The sequence below is a fragment of the Centrocercus urophasianus genome, unplaced genomic scaffold (genome assembly GCF_019232065.1).
Source record: "Centrocercus urophasianus isolate 14NV4802_14NV808 unplaced genomic scaffold, USGS_Curo_1.0 seq_1283, whole genome shotgun sequence".
In the NCBI taxonomy this organism is placed as follows: domain Eukaryota; kingdom Metazoa; phylum Chordata; class Aves; order Galliformes; family Phasianidae; genus Centrocercus; species Centrocercus urophasianus.
Window position 1 is genome coordinate 28,766 of NW_024884457.1, and position 11,581 is coordinate 40,346.

The 11,581-nt window shown below is 46.9% G+C and overlaps 1 protein-coding gene across 3 annotated transcripts in view; it reads right to left on the reverse strand.

Moving 5' to 3' along the window:
• The window catches only part of LOC122156558 (butyrophilin subfamily 1 member A1-like), a 14,391-nt gene extending 8,743 nt beyond the window's left edge, over positions 1–5,648 (reverse strand). For 2 of the 3 annotated variants that reach the window (XM_042811342.1, XM_042811340.1), the window contains exons 1-6: positions 5,144–5,648; positions 4,161–4,219; positions 3,556–3,597; positions 2,886–3,008; positions 2,489–2,551; positions 1,105–1,227 (exon numbers count right to left, since the gene is read on the reverse strand). In XM_042811342.1, coding sequence (XP_042667276.1) covers positions 1,105–1,227; positions 2,489–2,551; positions 2,886–3,008; positions 3,556–3,597; positions 4,161–4,176 — 367 coding nt within the window. In that variant the 5' untranslated portion in view covers positions 4,177–4,219; positions 5,144–5,648. The remainder of the gene's footprint in view (positions 1–1,104; positions 1,228–2,488; positions 2,552–2,885; positions 3,009–3,555; positions 3,598–4,160; positions 4,220–5,143) is intronic. The other variant, XM_042811341.1, reaches the window with a different exon arrangement.
• Positions 5,649–11,581: the final 5,933 nt, after the last annotated feature.

Below are 11,581 nucleotides of genomic sequence, written 5' to 3' on the forward strand. Positions count from 1 at the left end.
TGTATCCACGCTGCTTTCCTTCTGGGATGATTTCTCTGGCACGTGGTTTAAGGCTGAAAAAGAAAACGACAGCAGCATGGTCAACATTTAACAACAACAGTGCCTGACTTTCCCAACTTGGTCCATTCCTTGAATTTGAAGGGTGGGCTGTTTGATAGAGAAAGAACTGGGTGCAGGATCAAGTCGAGAGAGTGGTGGTCAGTGGCTCAGTGTCTGGATGGATGTGGGGTGATACAAGATGCCCCCAGAAGTCGGTGCTGGGGGCTGATACTCTTTAATATTTTCATCAGTGACATTGATGGTGAGGTCCTGTGCATCTCAGCAAGCTTGTCCTCAGTACAGGAGAGGCATAGATCTTTTGGAGTGCAATCAGGGAAGAGACATAAAAATGGTTGAGTGGAATGGAGTAGAAGACATCTAGAGGGCAGGCTGAAAGAGCTGGGGCTGTGCAGCCTGAAGAAGAGAGCACTGCGAGGTGACCAGATAGTGGCTTTTCAGTATCTAAAGGGGAGCTACAGGAAAGAAGGGGACAGACTTTTTATCAATGCCCTGTGGTAATAGAACAAGGAGAAATGGTTTCAAGCTCAAAGAGGGTAGATTTAGGTTGGATAGAAGGAAAAAAATCTTTTACAGTGAGGCTGGGTAGGGCCCTCCATAACCTGATCCAGCTGTGGTGCCCCTCTTCATTGCAGGGGAATTGGACTAGTTGGCCTTCAGCGGTCCCTTCCTACTCTGAGGATTCTAAGTGAGAAGAGTTCAGGTCTCTATCACACAGTCCTATTGCAGAGGAGAAAGTCCACAGCCATCCAAGTGCTAAGCCAGCACCAATTCCAATTCCTGATGGAAGGAGAATGAGGAGAACTCCAACCCAGATGAGGAAATTACATGTGCACGTGATGGCAATGCAGCCAGGAGGTGGTGATACATCAGCCCAACTGCAGTGTGTACAGTGAGGGACTGCCAGACTCTGATGGCAGGAGGTGAGACAATTCCCAAACTGCAAAGAGTGCCCCACAGAGGGGGAATGTGGCAGCGAGTTGAGTAGTAGGGCCAACCCTGAGGGTCCAACATTGTGTGCAGAGTTCTTCTCCCAGCCCCGGTTACCTCTTTCCAGAATTACTGGATCTTCATTCCCCTTGCTCTGCTTGGAGAAGTTTGCTTGGACTCTCTTTGGTGAATCCACTCTGCTTCCCTTCTGTGGGGGTTTCTCTGGCCCGTGGGTTAAGGCTGAAAACATGAGCAACAAGGCAACCATTTTACAACAACCATGCCTGAGTTTTCTGACTTAGTCCATTCCGTTTCTCTACCTGCACTCATTTTCCTTGAAGCAGGTTTGAGAGTGAGCAAGCATCTGTGGTGTGCTCCAATTCTAATCTGTGGCTGTAGTTAAACCACAACAACAGGCCACCTGGAAAGAGCAGGGGCAGGAAAAGAGCACGTCCTACGTGCCAGGAAGGATGGGATTCTGCACAGACTCAGTTCTGTCCAGGCACAGATCACTACTGGTCTGGCCTGGCAAATACCTGTATGATTCACCCTTCTCCAGGTCACGATGTGCCCTCTGGGACATCTACACTTAATTGTTCTGCAGGACAAAGACCTGCAAGGAAGCCTTTGCAAGAAGCAGTGTAGGGGGCAATGAGAACAAAGGAAAGTCATTATTTCCCATAGGCCACATCTCCTGGACGTAGAGCTCGTCCTTCCCTCCTGGGCATTCCCTATTACTTAATGCTCCTTTCCTGAGGATCCCTCAACCTCTTATGGACCACAGAGTCACAGAATTGCAAGGGTTGGAAGGGACATCTATAGCTTGTGGAGTCCAGCCTCCCTGCTAAATCAGATTCCCTACAGTAGGCCACACATGTCGGTGTCCAATTGGTTTTGAACATCTCCAAAGACTCCACCACCTCTCTGTTTGCTGGAACACTGTAAAGAAGTTCTCACTATAAAGTTTGTCCTCTGTATATTTTTGTGGAACTTCCTATATTCCTTTTTTTAATTTCTCCTTTTCTGATAAGAACTGGACACAGAATTCCAAATGTGGCCTCACCAGAGCAGAGCAGAGCAGAGGGGAGGAACACGTCGCTCACTCTACTGCCCACATGGAGTTGACTGTTCAGAACTCCAGGATGGGGGAGCAATATGAGCTGAGACCTGATATTAGGGATGGATCAGCCTGGTCTGTCCAAGAACAGTTGCTTCACGGCATTGAAAGCAGCCCTTATGCACAGCCCCCCTCCTGGCTTGCTTTGCAGGGCCCTGCTCCAGCTCCCAGAACTGAGTTAAGCCAGTTCATAAACACACACTGTACAGGACTGAGGATGCCTGAGATCTTTGGTCCCGCAGAGCTGCAGGACGTAGTGTACAGTTAAGTCATGCTCAGAGGGACAGACCCCGCAGGGCACATTTCCCTGCACTCTCACATGTAACACCCAACATGATCTGTGATACGATAATAGGCTACATAAATACGATCCAACATACTTACCCGGAGGCTCAAATTTCTTCCTTAGTTCTTCCACACTGCAAGAATTTTGCTGGGATTCTGGATCTTTATGTTCAGATGAAAGATGCAGAAAAGAGGAAATGTAAGAAAGCTTTTCTCAGTGAAGAACCACACGAACATACTGAGCAGCTTTTGTGAAATAACGCGTCATGTAGGCAGCCCAGGGGGAAGGTGGTTTGCTCTTCACTGCCACTACAGTTTTTCCAGTGGGGAGAGGATAATGGGATACGTCAGACTCTGGGCAGAGGGTGTGATCCACATCTCAAACTGCAGAGAAAGCTCCACAGAGACGGGATGCGGCTGTGTGGTGAGGAGAAGGGCCAACCCTGGGCTGAGTGTCCTGCATGGTGGGCAGAAGTCCTCTCTCAGCTATAATTACCTCTTTCCTGAGTTTCTGGTATTCCTTTTCCGTTTCTCAGTTTAGAGAATCTTCCCTCGTTTCTGTTATGTGAATCCACTCTACTTTTGTTCTGAGCGCCACGCTCTGGTACGTTGCCGAAAGCTGGGAAAGGCAATCAGGGTTTTAATCAACAGTCATAGGAAAAGCAGTTTGTACCCATAGCTATTGGATCAGGGATGCCTCCAAGGGGATCATGAACTCTTCCTAAGGCTTCATTTGCTTTCCAGTAGGGAACACAGCAAATACATTCTGTGAAAGTCCGATGTTGGTCTGGTCTCACTGAATTGAGAGCAGACCCCTTTGTGTCACTGCTTTGGTGTGAAATACAGAACATGTCGTTTTAAGGCGTATTAACAGTTCCAGTGACAGAATGAATGCCTTTTTTAAAGCTTCAGGCTTCTTATGCAATGAAAGAGTTTAGATTGTACAGTGTGATCTTAGAAGCCTCTTTTCCTCATGAGACTCTTCTTATTTATGCATCTTTAGCTTGTAAATGTCTGGTTCCTGGTCTCCACATTGCAAAGACAAAAGATTACTTCAAACATGTGTATTTGTGACATAGACTACCAAAACTATGTTTGGCAACAAGCACTCTTTCTATACTGTCATTATCCATAAGAATTATACCGACTCTCCATGTTGACCTTACCACTCTCATGTATCGTTATAGCAGACGCAGAGAGAGGAAGTTCTGCAATGCAAAAATGAATAAATTAAGAAATATGGAAACAAGAAAAAATATTAGTAGAAAAACCATCTTGCAGACAGCGCGTTGAATACGTCAGAGAATTTCCAGGGGCATTTTTCCCATGCTGTACGTAGAATTCTTGCCAATGCCATCGTAGCATCTTTAACGTAGTCACCCACTCACACTGAAACCTATTGAAATTAATTGCAGTGCTAATTACTTCCTTCTAATTGGGTGAAATTAAGACACGGCATTGCTAGGACTGGGAGATCCATCCTCTGTGCTGCCCTTCCCTGTGATTTTCTTAGCATGATTTTGCTTGGCTGTTGCTCTCTGTGCTTCTGCCTTACTCTCTTGGGACACAGGAGTCCTGCTGTACACCCAGGGGAGGGCAGTCACATCCCCCGTAGCTGAAGTGACCTGGGATGATGCTTCTGTGAGCAGAAGAGGGGCAAGAGGTGAGAGGAAGGCCTTAGATGCTCCCCTGAAGTCATGGACTTTTCATAGTATCCCAGGTTCTCTTTCTCTTACATCGCATCTAAACACACAAGAAACTCCACTCTTACCTGGCTCCCAAGACATCTCCTGCTTTCTGCTTTCTCCAATCCTTTCCTAAAAGGCCAGTCTGAAGACAAAAGAGAAATATCTTTCTGAACCTTGTGGTTGCCACGGGCCGGGAGAGCAGCAGGCAGAGTCAGTGGGATGACCAGATTCTGGTCACTACCACACTTTGGGGGCAGTGCAGCTGTCTGATTATCCTTACACTCACATAAATGGTCAAACTGCCAAACACTTCCGGCATCTGCAGGATGCAGCAGGAGGTGCCTGACACCTGCCATTCTTTTCCACCGAGGCAGAGAATGAAGTCATATTTCTGCCTTTCCCTTCAAACTAATTCCAGTTCTGGAAGTGATCCTGAGCAAGCTATTTTCAAAGGACTGTAGCTTGTAGGCCTGGACTGGCATCACCAAGCCAATCTATCCAGTTTCCCCTCCTCTGCTAATCAGAAAGGAAAAAAGGACAACAAAGTTCCTCATCGACACAAAGAAAGGAAAATTACTTTTCAATTCACATCGTGGGCAATACAGATTCGGTTTAGAAGAAAAGCCCAAGAGCAGGCGAGAGAGACTTTGGACTACTGGGGCGATTGGTTAGTGTATCTGAGGCACAGGTAGTGCTTTCTTCTATCCTTCCATCATCTTAGTTGACCTCCTCTCGACCCATTCCAATATCTTTCTTGTGCTTGGGGCCCCAGGCCAGGTTGCAGAACTCCAGATGGGGCCTCACAAGACCTGAGTAGAGGGAGAAAATCACCTTCCTCTCCCTTCTGGCCACCCTTTTTGTAATGTAGCTCAGAACACGGTTGGACTTCTGGGCTGCAAGCACACACTGCTGGCTCTCTGGTTTATGTCCAGCTTCTCATCCACCAGGACCCCTAAATCCTTCTCCGCAGGAGTTTAACACAATTAAAGAAAGCTGCATTCCTTTAGACACAGTGATGCATTCTTAAAGAATAATGCTGAATTTATATAAAGATACAGCAACTCACCTTGAAAGAGTTCTCACCTCAGTGGTGTTTCTTCTCGGCTGAGCTGGCTTTCACTTGAACTGAAACAATGCAGTTACAGGAAGCATATGGTGCCATTGGACTTTGTGCAGTTACAGGAAACTCATTAAAGCTGCTCAGATGTCAGCCCTCGACCCTTTCACTGCCTGGCAGAAAAATTTTTATCACACTGGGCAAGCATTGCTGCAAATGTAATTCTTGCTTGAGTGGTGTGCCTCTTTTTAAGGAATGCCTGCTTGTACTGTGAGGAAGAACATTTGCAGGACATACAGGATGTGCAGGTGGAGTTATCACGGATTTGCTTCTGGCATGGATAACATATGAATGGCTCCTACACAGTGCGTGTTGATCCCTAAGAGAAAAACAGCTGTAATTTCAGGAATAGTTCACTCCACTGATATCACACAGAGGTCACTTCCTTGGTGTCTCGCTCCAATTTCTAGGAGGGAGAGGAGGTTCTTTTATTATCGATGTACCCGGCATGAGATTAAGAAGCAACGGTTCAAATGTTGGTCCAACCAGTTTATTACAAATCTTAATCAGGGAAATGGGGAAGGGGAGGACGGACACTATTATGAATTAGGGTAATGGGGAAGGGAAGGAGGGCGATAGAAAAGATAGGAAAGAAGAAGCAAGGGGTTATTATAGGCAGCAAGAGGGACACAGTCACCACCATGGATCCAGCGAGGTTCGTAGTTCAGTCTTTGATCTTCAGTAGCGGTGGGTCGTCAGGCAGAGTTGTCCTGTTGCCAACGACGACGACCATGGTGATGATGGTCCTTTTTTCAATGCTTCAAAGTGGTTGAGTCAGCTGTTTTTTGGAGTGACAGCTCAAATCCAAAGTGGTCGAATCAGCTCTCCTTTGAGTGACAGCTCAAACCCAAGGTGGTTGAGTCAGTTCTCCTTGCGGTGGCAGCTTCTGGCTCTGGGATCTCAGCAGGAACCTCCTTTGTTCTTATCTTTCTGGCCTTGCCAGCAGATAAGAGGAAGAAGGGAGGCACCAACTTGCATCTTGCCTTCGCAGGATGCAATGGCATCATCCCCCAGCCTTCCATTCTTAGCTGGAGCTGTTTGGCCACAGGCCAGATCTTCCTCCAGTGAACACTGCTGAGCACTCTCTTCCGCTCTTCTACAGAGCAAGCAGCTCTGGGGGAAGGGGCTTGCAAATGTTCCCAAAGCGATATCGATTGTCACACAGTTAGCACCCATCAGTTGCCTCCTTGACAAGTCACTCCGAGTCTTATCACAAGAAAAACCTCAGGAAGCAAGCTTTCAGCCAAAAAAAAAAAAAAAAAAAACAACCAAAGAAGGATTCTCACACTTGGAAAGTCCTTGAGCAGACACTGAAAAACGCACAAACGAGCTTAGCAGAAGGAGAAAAATCCATCGTTTATTCCCTTTTCATAGCGTAGAATCACTGAACCACCAAAGATGGTAAGGACCTCCAAGATCATCCGCTCCAAACTTCCACCTACCGCCAATATTCCCCCATGTTCTGTCCCTTCACGGAACATCTAAGCATTTCTTGAATGCTAAGCATTTCTTGAATGCTTCCCTGGATGGTGACTGCCACCTTTGTGGGCAGCCCATTCCATTTTAATTGGAATGTCTGCCACAGAAGCTAAGAGAATTTATTTCACAATTCCTTGGGGTCACAATAATTCTGCATTCCTAGCTGTACTCTACCCCGTACAAACACTTCACTCGCTAAACAGATGTGTGTAGGGCAAAAAGCAAAAGCATTTGTGGTTTAGTATTACAGAGTACCTGCTATAAAACAGGGCAGTCTGACTCTATATGCTCAGGAGGTGTTTGTTTTCTCAGTTCTGCAAAGAGAGTACAGCACAATCCTGTACACGTGCCTTTTGAATGGTCGTGGTTAGAAATAATGAAGTCTTGAAACTACAGTTTCATACAAAGTATCTGCAGCATAATGCTATTGGGGATGGGAGGGAGGTCCTGTTGGGGGCTGCAGGGTCAAGTATCACAGAATCACAGAATTGTGGGGGTTGGAAGAGGCCTCCAGAGCTCATCGAGTCCAACCCCCTGCCAAAGCAGTTCCCTACACCAGGTTGCATAAGCAGGTGTCCAGGCAGGTCTTGAACATCTCCAGAGAAGGAGACTCCACCACCTCCCTGGGCAGCCTGTTCCAGTGCTCCGTCACCTCACTGTAAAGAAGTTCTTGTGCACATTGGTGCAGAACTTCCTATGCTGCAGTTTCCGGCCGTTTCCCCTTGTCCTGTCTCCACTCACCACTGAACAGAGTCCGGCCTCGCCATTCTGCCCCCCACACCTCAGATACTGATAGACCTGGATCAGGTCCCCTCTCAGCCTTCTTTTCCCAAGGCTGAACAGACCCAGTTCACTCAGCCTTTCCTCATAGCAGAGATGCTCCAGGCCCTCACCATCTTGGTGGCCCTCTGCTGGACTCTTTCCAAGAGATCCCTGTCTTTTTTGTACCGGGGAGCCCAGAACTGGATGCGGTGCTCCAGATGAGGCCTCACCAGGGCAGAGCAGAGGGGGAGGATCGCCTCGACCTGCTGGCCACGCTCTTTTTAATGCACCCCAGGATGCCATTGGCCCTCTTAGCCACAAGGGCACACTGCTGGCTCATGGCCGATCTGTCGTCCACCAGGACACCCAGGTCCCTCTCCACAGAGCTCCCCTCCAGCAGCTCATCCCCCAACCTGTACTGGTGCATGCCATTCTTCCTCCCCAGATGCAAGACTCTACACTTGCTGTTGTTAAACCTCATCCGGTTTTTTACTGCCCAGCTCTCCAGCCTTTCCAGGTCTCGCTGAATGGCAGCACGGCTGTATAATCAATGGATATCAAGATGTTACAATCACAATAAAATCAGGAGAGTTAGGCAAAGTAGAGAATGATAATAAAAGAGAATAAATGGAAGGCTTACCCTTATGCTGGGCTCACCTACAAAACACCAGAAGAGGCAATCTCCAGAAAAGATCCTTCCCCACTGCTAGCCAGCTCTTAAATAGGTCTAGGAGGGGTGCAGCCTGGCTCCACCCCTTCCGGCAGCACAGGTGAATTGCCTTCACCTCTGCTCCTCTGGCTGACTCATGGCTCGCCTCAGGTGATCAATCAGAGGTTCAGGCCATGACTCAGCAGTTCCCATACAACGGCCTTCAGGCTGTCAGCCAATCCTCCCAACTTTGTATCATCAGCAAACTTGCTGAGGGTGGCCACCATCCCCTCATCAAGGTCATTGATGAAGATGTTGAACAAGACCGGACCCAGCACAGACCCCTGAGGAACACCGCTGCTTACAGGCCTCCAACCAGACTCTGCACCACCAGTGACGACCCTCTGCCACTCAGCCAGTGCTCAGCCCACCTCACTGTCCACTCATCTATCCCACACTTCCTCAGCTTTATTATAAGGATGTCGTGGGGGACAGTATCAAACGCCTTGCTGAAATCAAGGTAGACTACATCCACTGCTCTCCCCCCATCCACCCAGCCAGAGACAACATCATAGAAGGCCACCAGGTTGCTCAAGCACGACCTCCCCCTGGTGAACCCATGCTGACTACTCCTGATAACCTCATTTTCTTCCAGTTGTCTGGAGATGACATCCAGCACTGCTGTTCCATCACCTTTCCAGGGACAGAGGTGAGGCTGACTGGCCTGTAATCACCTGGATCTTCCTTCTTGCCCTTTTTGAAGACCGCAGTGACAGTGGCTCTCCTCCACTCTTCCGGCACCTCCCCCGTCCTCCAAGACTTCTCAAAGATGACCAAAAGCAGCTCAGCAATCACCTCTGCCAGTTCCCTCAGCTCCCGTGGATGCATCCCATCGGGTCCCATGGATTTGTGAACATTGGTGTTGCCTGGGCGCTCCCAGACCACCTCTTCCCTGACTGAAGGGAGGTCTTCCATTCCCCACATAAGCATCCTCATCAGGGCTCACAGCAGCTCTGTACCTTTAGTAATGATAAGTCTGCAAGTTGTTCATCGCAGTGCATCCTCCCTTCTGTCTTCTCCAAAAGCAGTGGTGAGTAGGGCCTTCAGGAACGTCCCAGATTTGCTCTTGCAGTCTAGATGCAATCACAGAAATACCCTTAATTCCAGAATCCACAGAGATCCTCCTCTGGTCAAATGGTGAAGTAGTAGACCAGAAAACTTCCTTCACACACTCCAGATGTTTCCTGCAGTGTGTACTTGAGCAGTTGCCCTTCATCCTATATGGGAACATTTTTATGAGCCTCACCACTAGTAATTAAGGCCAAAGTCCGCAGTACTTAATGCTGCCTGCATTATTTAGTAATCTGTGTATATTGGGAAGAGAAATCTGAAACCAAGAAGCAAAACTGAAGCTGGCACATGATCACTGCAGGGACAGGTTTACTTCTGTATGTTTTCTTTCTACTCATTTAATTAAGCAACGTTGGTGAGTTTTGTCTGGCAAGAAATAATGACTGGGTGTTTGATTTAAAGAAATGGCAAGCAGCTGACTGTGCTCAGGGGGTGAAGAAACAGCCTGGCAGTGTAACTTATGTGGGAGCTGGTGGACAGGGCAGCTTGCTTCATTTGAAGTACTGACTCTGACAGTGAGTTACGTGCCACTGGTCACCCAAACATCATTGAAAACATTTCCAGAAATCTCAAGAGGTCTCTGTGTTTGGACTGAGTTGGCCTTTGAGTTCAGCTAGGCTGCAGGACAGTGGGTGTAGAAAGCTTTATTCAGCTAGCTCACTCTATGCTGAAAAGAAGTGCCTGGAAGTAATGAGGCTTATCAATCTCTGACAGCATTTTCTACACCAGGAGAAGGACCATGACAAAGGGAATGGGTGAGCTCTGAGTTCAGGGTGTGATTTCTCTACCCAGATGTACATCAGTTCTAAGATGACATCAAAGCACTCTTTGCATACTGCTGACTGTATGTTCTACACGTCTACTGGTGAGGTGGGACCAGAGAAACGCAGTTTTCAGGTTTGCTCCAAGGTGAATAGAACCAGTCTTAGGAAATCCAAGTCTTTTCCCAGTTGCATTTGAACTGTCAGCAAAAAAAACATCTCTATAAATTTTCTCTATTGCTGTGCCCTAACCTGTGTTAGAAGAAAAGATGAGAAAATGAAGAAAGAAGAAAGAAAATGATGGCCAGGTATCTTTAAGAAGTGTAACATTTTTTGCATCTATTCTTTTGCTGTTTTCATCTGCAGTAGGAGAGACCTGAATGTCCTGCGCTTGAAGCTTGCACCACACTTGACAAAGTAACATTAGGCAGTCAGAACATCCTTTCTGCAAGTGTTTTGCCTGTGAAATAGAAAGATAAAGAATCAGAAATCATTAATCAGTTAAAATCTAAAGAATGAAATTAAAAACTAGCGAGCAATCGTTCTTTGTATGTCTCTGACCAAACACCCCAAGAAGTGAATACCATTTTCCCATACCAAGAATGAGTGGAAGTCTTATAAATTGTAGAAGTTATTTTGTTGGGGGTTGCTTTAGTGGATTGTTGCCTTTTGTGATTGCATCTTGGTCAAAGCCTGGTTTGGTCATTCCCAAGATGCGTATTATCCCACTTGCTGTGTAGGATGAGTTCCCCGAAGTGAAGGTGCGTAATGTCACCGCTCCGCTTCTATCAGTGTAAGCCCTCTTCTGGTTCTACAAGAGCCCAGGCAAGCCACCTTTAGTTCACTCTCACCCTTTGGCAGCAGAACTAAGATTTCTTTGAGCTTTCAGGATGACCTTCACACCCCACACTACTTTAAACCCAGGCCAAGTTGTGTTCTTCCTCTTTTTATCCCTGCAAACATGCACAATTTTCGGCTATCTCCTCTGGCTGTTTGTCCCTGGTTCTACCTTCCACGTGTTTTTTTTCCCCATCTGAGCTCAGTCTGGCTTGCCCCATTTTGTCTCCTTCTGCCCATTTCTGTGTAGGTAATTTTGTGTTATCCTTGTCCTTTGTAGAGGTTCCTCCTATTGGATTGCTAACACTTTGCCCTTCCTGCCAGTCTTGCATGTGATCCTACTTACCAATCACTGTTAGAAAGGATTACCAGTGCCTGGTACTCATTAATATCTTCTACTTTAGGTAATCACAATAGCTTCTGATCAAATGGTTGATAGTTGGGATTAGATTCAGTTATGAGGACATGAAGAATTTATTGGATCAGAGGTTTGTAGGTATCCAACATCTCCCTGGATCAGAACTCCAGATCCTTTTTCAGAGTTGGAAACACAAATCAAGGCAGTTGTCAATGTTCTGACTTCCCTCACACGAAATCTTGAGTATGGACTTGAAAAGCAAGAACTGCTTGAATCTAATCTGCTCTACAGCATGCAGAAAGTGAATCAAACGAACTAGATGAACTAGCTGAAATTGGCTGAATCAGCTGAAATGTCCCCTGGAAAGGAGATTTCCTGTGCTGGAAATTATCTATAAATTAAGCTTTTCT